Here is a 14,823-nt window from a genome sequence, read left to right as displayed (position 1 = left end):
ATGTCTGTTGAATTTATGAAAGGAGAACAGTTGATAACAGTAATTAACCTAATTGTAATAACAGGCTATAACAGAAGGGGAATATGTTGGTGTCTGCAAACTAGTAAATGATCAAATAATGGAATCATTGCTCAGGAATTTAAAATAATGTGAAACAATTGGGGCAGTTGCCAGTCTCCTAGACTCCTCTTTTTTCAGCTATTGGATGCTCCCCAAGATATATATACACCTAGATGGAGCTCAGCTATAAAAAATTACACACTGAATGCTGTACTCTGTTCTTTTAGGGTGTTCGGAAAGTGCTGGGCAGAGTATGAGAAAAGATACTCTTGGGGAAAACTAACTCAACACTGAAAGGTTAAACCAACATATGTGAAAGCACACAAATTATACAAACATTATACTTTTACAAAATCATTAAACTGTATATCTATCTGCAAAGCTAATGGCAACAGGAAACCTATCCACACACATACTTAACATTTGTTCATATAAAATAAAACATACTAGAAACTAATCAAGCCTCTAATAATAAAGAGGTAAATGTATGCAAAGACTAACAAACCCAGTATGTGCGCAGCCAGCGAGATGAAGGGTAGTAACCGGCCTAGCACCAGCACTCCTTTTATTTGAACAGTCATCAAGTGCACATTGGAGGTTGAACTCCCCATTTGTTGTTTTCCACAGTAAATCATTGCCAGTGTGATTTACCTTTTTTGGGAGATTTCTCCCTTTGTTTTATTGGTACAACTATGAAGCTGGTTGTATAAGGTCTTGAAAAGTGTTAAGGTCCTGCATCCATACCCCTATGTGGGGATACAGTGGAGCATGTCCCCATGCAAAAAGAAATGTAATACTTTTGTCCTGTCGAATTCCTGACCAGTTATGCTCAGCAATTCAATTCCTCACCAAACTCTAACTCAACAAGTCATAGTGAAAGAAATTTGAATATTTGTGTTGACTGTGTTTAAAAAAATGTGCTTTGTCACACTTTAAGGATCATTGCTGCAGAAATTCATAGCAATGGAGAATTACCAAGCAACATATTATCTATTCTTAAAACTCATGCTATAAATATAGATTGGTTTCCTATTTTGTATAAGTTTAGAAGCTTCTACTATGATTCCTCAAGTTACAACTCACTGAGGAACCAAATGAAACCAGTTTTCACATGTAATTTTTCTTACAAGAAATATATTTTTCACCAAAGTAATGTAAAAAATAAAGTGGGACTTAGGTGTGTGTGTGTGTGCGTGTGTGTGTGTGTGTGTGTGTGTGTGTGTGTGTGTGTGTGTGTGTGTGTGTGTGTGTGTGTGTGTGTGTGTGTGTGTGTGTGTGTGTGTGTGTGTGTGTGTGTGTGTGTGTGTGTGTGTGTGTGTGTGTGTGTGTGTGTGTGTGTGTGTGTGTGTGTGTGCGTGTGTGTATGTGTGTGTGTGTGTGTGTGTGTGTGTGTGTGTGTGTGTGTGTGTGGGTCTATATTATATTCTCTATAGCCGACAATGGTGAATCTGACATTGTCGACACGAGAATATTGAACGCTCAGAAACTCGAGCGTGTAATCAGAAATCTCCGTAAGGGGAGATTTCCATTTACTGCAATATAGTGTGGTCTCGGAGTTGGTATATTTAAGTAGTGGGGGGTACAGGGGGGCTTGCCCCCCTTCTTAAACCTGTTAGGGTACTTTTTTCTTTTTTTTTTGTCTTTTTATAAGGATATGGTGTCGACCATATGTTGTTCGATGTTTTCAAATGTCGAGCTTATAATATAGACCCATGAGTGTGTGTGAGTTGTCATATTTCCACACTTCCCTAGAGTAACAAACAAATCCTGCAATATTGGGGGGATGAAGTACACTAGATGGTAAGGATACTCTTTATATCATTCCCTAAAGGCATTTAAAAAGATAATAGAAATTTTCTACAAGAAAGACATAGGATCAGGGAATACTAGACACCTGGGATATTCTTAATATCATGTCCAAAAGACACAGAACAATTCAAGCCTGGTATTGCCAACATATGCAAACAGCTCTTTAGTAGTGCTTTAGCCCGGTGCACTACTGTACACCAAGGATACTCTTAAAATTTTCCTTAAGTCTTGGGGGAAACGTTAGAGGAAAAAGGGGGAAGTTTCAAACCCTGTAGCCTCAGAACACAGCTAGTTCCTTAGTAAAGCGTTACACTTCTGCACCACCACTAGACATCAGGAATGATCTTAATCTATTTCCTTAAGTTTAAAAAAAAAGAAGTTAAAGCAGCAGAGAAAGGTACTTATTAAGACAAAGCCTTGACCCTGTACACTAGCAGAGATCAGCTTACTTTAGAGTGCACTTTTACACTATAGGACATATGGAACTCCAGTGTCTGCCATTATTCACCGACTGCAACTATTCATGAGTTACAAAGGAAAGGGCATGTACAAGAGGCAACATCAGAAACATTCTGTAATATCAGGGACAGTTTTAAACTATTACTTGTACTCACTTAAAATGTTAAAGCAGCAGATGCAGCATCATGATGTAGTTTACAAACAATAAGAAGAATGAGATTTTAAAGTCAGACATTGTTGAACAACATTAAGTATCCATGATTTATGGGAGCAGTGACAATAATGAGATACATCAAGGACATTCTGTCAAAACAGGGACAGGTAAGTGGTATGTTGGTATGTGTGTGTGGGGGGAAGGATGGGGGTATCTGTACTAATGCAATGTATGGGTTACTAGTGATGACTAGTGCAAGAAAGCACTGATTTGCACTTGCAATGATTACAGGTGATTCAGAAACATGCAAATTAGTTGATAATGAGGTCTTTCATCTTTGCAGCTAACATGTCTCTGAATTGCGTTTTCCCTGATCACAGAAACAGTCCTTTTAAGCTGCAGCTCACCTGTGGGTTTCTCTCTGAATCCCCAAGCACATATTTGCAATCTTAGATTAAACATTAATAATGAATATGGCAAATTTTCTTAAGTAGTAATTCATTGAAGTGATAGGTGTACCTTTAGAGATGAGAGCTCAGATCAAGAATTTGACAAAAACAAAACTAAGTACATTGTCGGAAGTAAATATGCTGGAGAGTACATAGTAAAAGTGTGAAAGATTTGGGAATGCTATGAGGGACGTGCAGACAACAACAGCAGATGCCAGGAAGCAAAAACAGAAGGGAAAATACTAACAGACTGACTAGTAAGCTGTAGAGGTTACTAGTAGGTAATAAGAACCTATAAAAGTTTGGGAAGAAGGTGACCAGACGAAGGGATTTAAAAATAACATCACCATGAAAGAGATACATACAGAGTGGAAAACAATAAATGAAAAACAGTGAACTGAAGGCAGAAGAGAGGTGACCATAGGTTGTATATGATTAGTCGATATCAGGTATTTACACAGTCAGACAAGAAACTGATAAAGCTCAGAAAAGAAGAGAGAAACAGGGCAGAAATGTCACATCTGAAGAGTTTTTGCCTTAAACTATTGTGTAACATCAAGCATAAGAATAAAGATAGAGCAATATTTTGCAAAAATAAATCAAGAAATATCAACGCTGAGTAGGCATCACTATCAAATGAAGGAGAAAAACAGTGAAAAGAAATAAGTCCAGTAAATCAGATGAGGAAAAAGAAAACTTCAGCTTTAAGGTGGAAGTATACCAAATGGTTTATATAAGCAATCCAGGGTGAATTAACTGAAGTTGCCAATAAGATGAAATGGAAATGCCAAAATTCACAAAGCAGTTAATGATTATACTATTACTTAAACCAGCAGGGGAAAAGATAAAGAAACAGACCTACTGTGTTATCCAATGGAGCTGTCAATTTTATGGCAAAGGTGACAGCAAATATGGTACAAACAGTATTATGGGATGAAGCAAGGTCAAATGTAAAAAGGAACTAATGATGAGGTACGAAATAAAGCTAAATCAAAGGTGCAATTGGGAACTGACACATATTAAACAATAGTTTCTGCATACATATTGCAAACAAAATGTTTGCATATAAGACCTTGTTATTCCACCTAGCTCTTTCAAAGTAGAATAAAGTGACAATCTAGAGATTAGTGGCATAAGACTGCTGCATGTTTAGAAATGTAAGTTTAACATTATATAAGGAATGTAGAAGCAAACAGATTAAGATTCTTTGGGGAGAAGCTGTTCTTAAATGCAAGATCTCACATCTTTGGAATGTGACCAATAAGAAGAGACCTAATAGAACATACTAGAATACACGGGGATTATTGTTGGTTTATATTACATGCTTGAAACATGGATGCCAAGAAATTCACCTTGAAAGCAAAGCTCAAGATGTGAATCTAGGCATCCATGTCAACAGCACATAATAGTAAGTTATGACCTGAGATCTCATCATAATTATTTGTTGTGTGTGGAGATTTATCTGCTCCATGTACTATTAGTTGCAAAAAAACAAAATTAAAACAAACAAAAAAATTGCAATGTGTTGTGCTGGCAAACCAGTGGGGAAGTAGCTGATGTCCTTACATATTCCCTGTTGAAGGGAAGCAGTTTGAATCAAAATAGTTGCTGTATTGAGTCTATATTACGTTGCTGAAATGTTATTCCAGCTAACACCTATTCATCAACTCCTAATCAGTGAAAATCGCTTCAGCGATTCACTGAATTTACTAAGGGCAATGAAATAGTTGCCCAAAGCACAACAGACAACTACAGAACTTTACCCTTTTCTCCACTGTAGTGTGATCTCGAAGTTGGCAAAGCCCCCCACTTGGAGGTGTTTGAGTCAACTACAAGTTGGTCCGTTGTGCTTCAGGCAACTATTTCATTACCCTTAGTAAATTCAGTGAATTGCTGACATGAATTTCACTGATTAGGGGTCAATGAATAGGTGTTCACCAGAATAACATTTTGGCTAGCTAATGTAGACCCCGCTGTAATGTCGTAGACAGCAGGAAGAAACATGGATTGAAACTAAACAGTTTCTTGTTCTACTGCTGCTGCTTACTGGTCAGCGTTGTTAGCTTTTAGTGCCAGACTTAAGTTAAACAGCGCATATGGGGTGCTTAATAATTGTCTAATACCCTTCTAATCATTGCTAAGGTTGGTTATCAAGCTACAGTAGCACAGAACTAGGATATTATTTATTATTGGAGCATAATCATGGTGGCACTCCATGCACTACATAAGATTTTATGCTGTTTATGGAATCTTATACATCAACTCATTCACATTAAAGACAAGAAAAATAAAGGAAGGCATTCCAGAAGATACAAAAAAGAGATCAACAGTGTTAAAAATGTATGAAAACATAAAATAAGCAATAAACAGGTGGAGCTTAAGAGCTGGGGACCAGGACTATTTTTATGTCGACAGGCTGTACAAGATAAAGGAATAGCATTCTCCCTCAGTTTAAATGGATAAAACTGGTAATCACAGGGCAAAAAAATGTGGTATTGTCATATCATAGTTATAGCTCAACTCTTAAAGAGTTTTAACAGATATACATCATTTCATTTTACTATAGGTGTCATACCACCAATTATACTTTGTATATTCTCACACCAATTGGCTGTAATTACACAATGGTAAAATATTTAAAACGGTTATAAAAATAACCATGCCAAAGTATATACAACTGGTAAGACCACACTTCAAATGACGGTCTTTTACTGAAACTGTAGAACAGGATGAGATAGGCAATTTAATTTGCATTTAACTTGCCATACTAGTCTATATTCTAAGTCCAGTTTAAAAAAATCACACACTGCCAGATTTTTCAGTATAAATAATAGGAGAAATTGTTTATATGGTGCATATCACAGCTAAAATCATGTGATCATGTATAAAAGAACTTGCATCATCGGTAAGGAGTATTTAAAGTGAAATACCAGATATCACTAACAAATTCCTGACACTCACACCCAAAATACCTTTTAAGAAAATGACAAACAGTTGCAGAACCTGTGACATCTGAGCTAATGTTTGAAGCTCAGAGTGACATAAGGGTAAATGGAGACTGAAGAAATCAAACTCAGTGCTACTGGGGAAAGCTTGTTAGCATCTCACTACTGTAATCTAATTCTCAGTACAGCACTGCGAGAAATTTTAAATTTATGACAATTAAATATAGAGTAATCTCAACATGTTAGACCAAAGCCGCTGTTTAGCACACTAACAACAGAATAAACTAGAAAGCAACTAGATCAATACTTATACAAAAAAAATGAAAATATAATATGCTTTAAAAATTCCACATCTGAATTAAATAGTGTTACATTCACACACTAGAGACTGTGCCTCTGTATCCATGCCAGAAAACATCGTCCAGGGCGCCATTCCATTTAATTTAGTGAAACCTGAGGTCACACTCTACTTAGCTACTTTAAACCATTCTGCGCATTTGTTTAACTCCACTAGAATCCAGTCCAACATCTATGGACTTCTACTAGTAACCACAAATGAATATTTTGAAAGTGCAGACTTAATTACAATAAGAACTACTTAGCAGTACATTTGATAGAATTGAAACATGTACTTCTTTAGGCTCAAGGATAAGCTGTTTTTGACTTAGCTTATTACAGTCTTTTGTAATTAAAACGAAGAGAAAAGCTGAACATAAAACCTATTACCTATTTCTTACACCCTGTCTATCTCCCAATGGATAATGAAGTCAAACCACAATTTCATCTAAGTAGTTAGTGGACAACTATACCTCTCAACTGTACAGATTTTCACAGAATGTCTAGATATTTGCCTCATATTTTGGTTGTTCCTCTTAAAATTTGCGATTTTCTGGCAAATCATTGGGATTATTTGTGTATTGAAGTCACTAAATAATGATATACATTTGAGTTTCAGACGTCATATCCATCAGAAAAATGCAAGCTAAAACAAACCCGATTATTCAAGCAACTTTCTAAGTTTATATGTGCAATATTTAAAATCTGTCCTCCCATTTTGTCAGGCTTTGTCCAGATTTTTTGTGCTAAGAGGTTGAGAAGTATGATGTTTAATTCTACAGTTTGACAAACAAAAGATATTTCCTAAAGGATGAAGGATTGATGGATCATAGTGCCCTTGCAGGCCCTCTAGGAAATTCCTTTAAAGAGTATGACTTGTTGAAGTATGAAGGACTGTCAGTACACGCGACCATGATTGCAGCCATTGCCCTGCCCACTATTGTAATTCGATGAAGACATGCCAAGACTGTTGCATCTTGGCAACTACCTGTATGTAATGGACTTAAAGGGGAAACCCAACTGAGGAGTGCATTGGAGAGTGTCAACAGCTCAGTTAAGCACTCCTACATATGCAAACCTTTCCTTTCTCTCTCTCTCTCTTCCTCTTTCGTTTATGCCGGTGAAGAGATAAGAGAGGAGAAATTTCAAACAGATGATGCAGGCCAGGAGTGATGGACTTATATGCTGCAGATATTTATGTTACTTGAATATATTTATATACAAACAGGAAGTAATTAATGTCTCATGCATGTTTACAAGCTAAAAGCATATCAGTATTTTCCAATAAGAACAATTAAGTGTGCACTGGACAGAAGTCAAATGATAGGTCAGAATGCAACACAATGAACCATATGACAAAATGTATAAAGCACCCCCTGATGTATGCATCACTATAATAATGGATTAACTATTATTTCTTTACAGAAAGGTGGTGGACAAGAATATCTCACTGTTAACACGCGCATTTCTCATCTTATAAAATCAACTGAATGCTAAGATATCACAGGTGTTTCTCACTTACTATGCAGCCTCAGTTCTAATAAAGGCTGATATAGGTTGGACCAAACATTGGAGAGGTAGTCAATATTCTCTCTGGAGATGGAACTTATTTTCAGATGCACCTCATCAGATAGACACTACATTTTTCTAGCATTTTATTTGTTGACAATATTTAGAGTTAAGTAATAAGAAAGCAGGCAGAACATTTTTACTTATCCTGTAAGTTATATAGTATTCTACAACGACCCCCCCCATTGATATTCCAAAATGTGCACGCTGATTGGTCAGCATGCGCATTGTAAATCAGACTTATACTAATGGAAAAAAGGTCCGGTCACCCAGACTTTTTCCATTAGTATAAGTCTTTTTTTTTTTTTTGGATAGCAATGGAGAATGGAAGAGCTCCGTTGCTCTTATCTCGCTATGTTAAATGAGTTTAACATAGCGAGATATCTTTAAAAAAGCAATGGAGATCTTCCTTTCTCCGTTGCTTTTTTTAAAGCTGTCTTGCTATGTTAAACTCATTTAACATAGTGAAACAGCTTTAAAAAAAGCAACAGAGAAAGGAATATCTCCGTTGCTTTTTTTAAAGCTATCTCGCTATGTTAAACTCTTTTAACATAGCGAGACAAGTTTTTAAAAGCAATGGAGATCTTCCTTTCTCCATTGCTTCCACACACACAGTACATTAGAACTGCTGCAGAATACTGGACAGCTGCGGAAGGGCAGCAAGGAGGCATTATACAATGCCATTATTTAAGAAAAGTAAGTATTTTTTTCTTAAATAATGTCATTGTATAATAGCAATAACCCACTTCTGGGTGTGGGTAATGCTGGATTTACCCGCGGTTGTCTTTGTTTGGCCACTCGGGCTTCGTCCTCATGACCAAACCACACCAACCGTGGGTAAATCCAGCATTACCCACACCCAGGCATGGGTTATTGCTTAAATGAAGGACTGTAGCATGTTATGTCATCAGTACAGTTACAGTGGAAACATATCTAGTATGAGTAATTATGCTCATTAATCAAAAGATTTCCCTGAATACCGTGTATGCATGTTTGTCGAGTATGCCACTACTATTATATGTTTAATTTTTAAACTCCCGTTACTACTACAGTGACCACCACAAATTATGTAGCTCTTACCATTATCATATAAAACCTTTTCTAATTAATCTGAAATGCTTCTTTCTCTTCTAGGAGTACCATGAACTTGAAGCCATCCATCCAATTGTCATTTCTTCATATGTAGAGCCAGTCATAACAGAAGTGACTGAAAATGTCACACAAGAGGTTAACAATAGTTTGGAAACAGAAAGCATGTTACCCCAGTTAGTAATGGAAGATGTCAGCCTTCAGGATGACAGACTAAGAATGGAATACTACAAAAGACTACCTGATACCACTCAGCTGCCTGAAATGGTCAACAGCTACAAACCTCAGATTTCCTTAAGTAAGCAGAAGTCTGATTTATTGCAAGATTTGCAGAAAAGCCACGCTCAGATATCTGGTCCAAATGATGAGCCTCTGGAGAGAGAGGAACACAGTATGTTAGATGACAGTATTTTCCATACTAGCCCCTTGTGGTTTAAGACTTTGACAAATGGGTACGGACTGCTTGACAATGTAAAGACTAATGTAAACAGTGGTGAGAGTGGACAAGGCCTTTGTGTAGAGGTGCCCTCCAGAAATGAATCAGTTGTCTGTATTAATGAGGAACTCAAAAGGAAAAATCATTTATCACATGGGACAGAGGAAAAACAAACATTTATTCTTGGTAATCTGACTCTATGCATTACACATCTAAATATGGGCCACTGTGATACAACAACTGATATGAATTCTTATTTTCCACAGAATGCTAAGAAGACACATTGATGCAGTTGGAAATCAAAGAGTTAGGGTTTGCAGATGCATAATATTTAATGCCTTCACTGACAGGCATTCTAAGCAGAGATCAGTGGACTATAGAACTCAGGGTGATTCGGAGTAAATGTACAATTCTGCAGTTAGAACAAGTCTACGTTACGGTGTGCTCATAAAATGCCTTGGATAAATGTTACTTATCAAGTAAAAGAAATGACAAGAGAGACACAAAGCATTAATTATGCTGTCAGAAGGATTACTGAAATTCTTTGCAGATGACATTAACTCAGATGTGCAAGTGGTATTTCGGGGATTTGTGTTGTCAGTCAGATGCAGTTGACCAGTTAGGGCTTCAGGTGGTTGTGAGTCTAACATATTAGAAGCAGAGAAGCAAAACCAAAATTGCACTGATACTTTGTTGATTTTTTTATTTAGTTTGTATGGTGCTAACTGCTACTTTCCTATGAAAGATAAAGTATCTATGCAATTAGACAGAGTCAGAAAATTACAACTCAATATATAAATATATCATCAAAATATTTCTCTGGAAGGTTAAATATACTAATACATCTAGAAATAAATTTGCTGATTCAGTTCACATATATTTGCAGTTACCTTGAGGATTGTAAAACTTCCAGTATCTGCAACACTAAAATGGGGCAAGCGTTAAATTCATTTACAGTAAAGACATTGCACTTTATAGTTATCTAAACATTTCTTCATATAAACATGGATTAGTGATCAAATCTCAGTTTTTACTCACATTCTTTAGTACAAGGAAAATAAAACAAATAAATAAATAAAAACATCTGATCTGCAGCTACTTCATAGCTGACAGAACTGGCTGTGTGGATTGTCATTCTTCAAAACCAGATGTTGTCCTGTTTAATACTACCACTGCAACATGTATACATAGGAAAATTGCAATGGATTGAGGTCATATCATCTTTTAAATATGAATTCTACCTAAATAAAATTCCCTGTGCCATGCTTTGGACTTAGTGCATGCTCAAATCTGTTCAAAAGTAATTCACCTTTAATTTTGCAACATAACGGACCAACAAGTACATTTCATTCAAATAAAAAGTGTTAAAATTCAGTTAGGTTTTAACGCATTAACAATGCAGCATTCCTTAGTTGCATATACCAACACAGTATTTTTTCAGGACACTGATGCGCTTGATACATCCATTGACAAAAGAGAAGAAAGGTTAATTTGTGCCAACAAAGAAATAACAGCATATAAAATAATGTAATAATTCAAAGAAAGGAAAATGACAGAATCAAGAAAACAGTGCATACACATTGGCCTTTGCTTAACGTTCTGTCTAGTTTTGTAACTGTCAGTTTATAACAGTCTTGTGTTTTAATAAATCAGTCCAATAAATAGCTGAGATATGTAATGTCTTAAAGAAAAGATGTGGAAGGAAAGCTATAAATATTTTTTATGTTCAGACTTGGTGTATAACAACTGGTCTATACTAAAATCACATACTTCAGTAAACTGATTTAAAAAACAACTGGCTAAAATATCACATCTAAGCGATGGACTATTTGTTCTCAAGAAGAAATGATTTGATACTTACTACAATATCTCAGGACAAGAAATAATACTTATTTTATAAACAATTAGAATGTCTAGGTCTGATTTATTTGTAAAGCTTACCTATAAATAAACATGACAAGTAACAAATGATGCTTGATCACTTCCAGTTGTGCTGATAAGATATGCAGATGTTTTAATATTTGTTAAAGAAGACTATAGAAATTAAAACATTTTTTTTTGTTAAATAAACACTGGCATGAAAGCCTCCCATTTCTTTCCTTAGCTCACCTGACCAGATGTACATAAAGGGGGGTAAGTAGTGTTGGAAAAACAACAAGATATGTAATGGCATGTTTCTCATAACAGTGGAAGACTGAGACAGCTCTCCACAGCTCTGACTTACTATCATTAGTATCATCAGACTTATTCTCAGCATAGTCACAGTGCTACATGCCCCATAATCTGCAGGTGACCAGGCTGTATAAGCAATTGTTTCTCTAGCAGAACTGAGAGAAGGGATGATTGGATTAAAAGATATGCACATTTATGTGTGAAAGGTAGTTTATAATACACAGTGAATGAACAAATGTTTCAATTCCAACAGTCTGGTGTATTTAAGACTGCAGTATAGCATTTGTCAAGTAATGTTTATTTATATTTTGCCCTGCTGCAGAAGAGCTTAAAAGGCAGATGAGTTTAATCGGAGTAAGACACATATGTTCCATAACTGAAAGTGTAGAATTCCAATGGAATTTGATGGATATAGAGAAAGTACCCCTGTGTACAAAAATGTAGTATAACAGTAGATGCTTGAATAGATTACTGTTGCAGTAGCCTAAGCTGTAGGGGTTATATCCTGCCAAGGTATGACAACCAACCAGCTTCTAAAGCTTAAGGTCACCTTCCACACACCCTAACTGCTGTGTAGCTTGAGGAGAGTGGTATAAAGTCATTGGTTACAGCGTCAAACCTTTAGAGATTTCCTTCCTCAGAGTAAGAGAAGCTAGAGTCCTGCCACTTGGTTATATGCGAGGAAAAAGGGAACACAAAAATGTAGCCATACTCTGGCAAAAATAACAAAAAGAAGAGGGCGAATGGAGGGTGTTCCTACTGCAACAGTGATCTAGTCAAATATCTACTGCTATGGTAAGTTTACTTACACATCTATATTATGGTCATCATTAGATCAATGGTGTTGTAGCATAAACTATATTAGTTTTATTACCAAAACTCAGTAGAAAACAAGGAAGAAGAATACTCAGACTCCAGGAGCCCCTGGAGAACAGTCCTAGCAAAGCCTTCTCAGGAATCTCATTTTCTAATGTTTTGGAAAAGTAAGTAAGTAAAAGTAAAGATTGCCAAGTTGCTGCCTCTACTATACTTCTAGGATATACCTATTTCTAAAAAAACACAGAAGAAGCCAAAGCCCTGGTAGAATGGGCCTTGAACTTAACTGGAAGTGAGCTGTTATGATTAGAATAAAAAAGTGTGAGACAACTATTTAAAAACTATCTGTTTTGATATGGATTGTTCCTTTTTCTTACCTTCATTAGAAGTAACAGTTGATCAGAAGTCCTGAAGGATTTAGTCAATAAAATAGCTGAGTTGCTTCTGAACACCTAGAGTTGATAAAATGCTTTCTCTCTTATTTTTTGTTCTGGAAAGAAAACAAGGAGATGAACAGTCTGGCTCAAGGTAAACTCTGAAACCACTTTAGGCATAAATGAAGGATTTGTTGTCAAAGTTACCCTATCCTTGTGAAAAATGAGATAAGGTTGACTCACCCTAAGTGTTTGTAATGCATATAATCTTCTTGCAGAAGTCATAGCAATAAGCTGGTTTAAATGGAAAGAGTGTAAATTTCTCCAGAACAAAACAAACATTTCTAAGAAGTGACACAATATCGTCTTTGTAGACAGATATGGAAACCCCCCTTTAAAATGGTTTAACTTGAAGCTGGGTAGAATGGGCACATGCAACAATGACAGACAATGAAATAAAGTAGAACAGAATAAAAGGGTCAGCAAAAGAAAGAATATTGTAAGCCATACTTATAGAGAACAGTCTGTGTGAAGAAAATTGTAGTATGCCTTCATCCAAATTTACCGTGCACACAAAAATGAGCTAAAAAGAAAATTAGGTGGGATTTCTCCAGGTTGAAGGTACAAGAAAAGAGAAATATTGTCACATAATAATTACCAAGGATGGAGGCTGACATTAGGGGCACCCCTGACCATCAGTGAGCATGTCTTTGTCTGGTTCACAGCATGGGCAGATGAGCATGAACACAAGTGGGACTTTAGAATATCAGTTTACAGTAGGCTGGGAGAACTGTTTGGAGTACAAATGGAGAAATGAAAGGAGTTAATGGAAGCATATTGCAGATTAGGATTAAGAAAAACTTACAAACAGCCATATAGAAGGAACTACATAGCAAGAGCAAAATAGAGCAGTGTAGTTTAATAGAAAAGCCAACAAGGTAATCAAAGCAAATGAAACAGCATCCCAAAAGCTAAAAATGAAAAGGGAGGAGCTTAAACAGAAGACTGAGGTAACCTGAAAAAGGTCATCAAGCATGTAAAGAAAGACCAAGGGAAAGCTGAAGAGGGAATTAGTGAAATGAATCAAACCGGAGAAAGAAGTTTCTTTAAGGGCATATGTGAATGATGGAAGGTAAAAACAGAAGTGCAGAGAATTCAGAGAAAAGGTAAGGAGTGCAAAGAGGATGAGGATGGGGTGAATTCTTCATTAAATTTTCTCACCAGTCTTTATAAAAGAGAAGGTAAGGAGAGGGTGATATGTGAATGGAGATAAAGAGAAAGACACGGACAGCTAACAAAACATGATAAAATACTGGGAAACTTGAAAGATGTGTTCACATACCCAAGTGCATAACTATTCTACCAAGTACTAGAGGACTTGAAGGCAGTCACAGTGGTACCAGTTCACAAAGGAAGAATATGAACTATCTCAAGAAACTACACCCTCGTATATGTTGGCCTTATTAGCAGGCATTGTTATGGAGAGAATACTGAAAAGAAAGAATGTTTGTTTTTGTAGGTATAAATAAGCAACAGTAAAAGAAATATGGGGTTTTATTTTTTACTACATACATGTTCTATGTACTTTACCTTGGTGTTTAACAATCCCAAGGGGGAGTGACGATTAGTTGACATCACCCAGAAGGATACAGAAGGACCTTGAAGTGATAATGACTACAGAAATGAACCATGAAGCACAAACTAAGAAAGCAGTACTTCAAGTTGTTAAGATACCACAATATATGTTAAAGGGAAATAACTCAAGAACTGTCGAGCTTATGCTGTCAGTCTACACATTTTTTGTCAGAACACAGCTTTAGTGGTATGTACATTTCTGCTGCCTTCACAGAAGGACAGAAATCAAGCAAGTCAAGAAGGCCAACTGAAAGGCTACACATGTGACATGGTGCCTGAATATTAAGGTATATGAGGATAAACTGATGGAGTTAAATATTTTCTCTCTAAACAAAAAAGAGGGAAAGAGCTTCACTAGACAATAATGTTATCATCTTCGCTTTATACTTGGAGTGCATTATCTTTCTACCATGTAAAATATCATCATGTAGGGCTTTATTCTGTGCACATTTCATCTAGTCATGTATATGTGATCAAGTAGTTCATGTTGACTGAGTCAATGCCCTGCAGCTTCTCTAAC

At 36.3% G+C, this 14,823-nt stretch overlaps 1 protein-coding gene across 1 annotated transcript in view; it reads left to right on the top strand.

Moving 5' to 3' along the window:
• Positions 1–11,293, top strand: part of LOC122812806 (interleukin-23 receptor-like) — a 75,217-nt gene extending 63,924 nt beyond the window's left edge. The window contains exon 3 of the mRNA XM_044084862.1: positions 8,916–11,293. Within this exon, the coding sequence (XP_043940797.1) occupies positions 8,916–9,593 (678 nt within the window). The 3' untranslated portion in view covers positions 9,594–11,293. The remainder of the gene's footprint in view (positions 1–8,915) is intronic.
• The last annotated feature ends 3,530 nt before the right edge of the window (positions 11,294–14,823 follow it).

Source organism: Protopterus annectens, chromosome 10.part0 (genome assembly GCF_019279795.1).
Source record: "Protopterus annectens isolate FY-2018-M chromosome 10.part0, PAN1.0, whole genome shotgun sequence".
Lineage (NCBI taxonomy): Eukaryota > Metazoa > Chordata > Ceratodontiformes > Protopteridae > Protopterus > Protopterus annectens.
The sequence above is the reverse complement of the archived record's forward strand: the minus strand, read 5'-3'. Positions and strand labels throughout refer to the sequence as shown.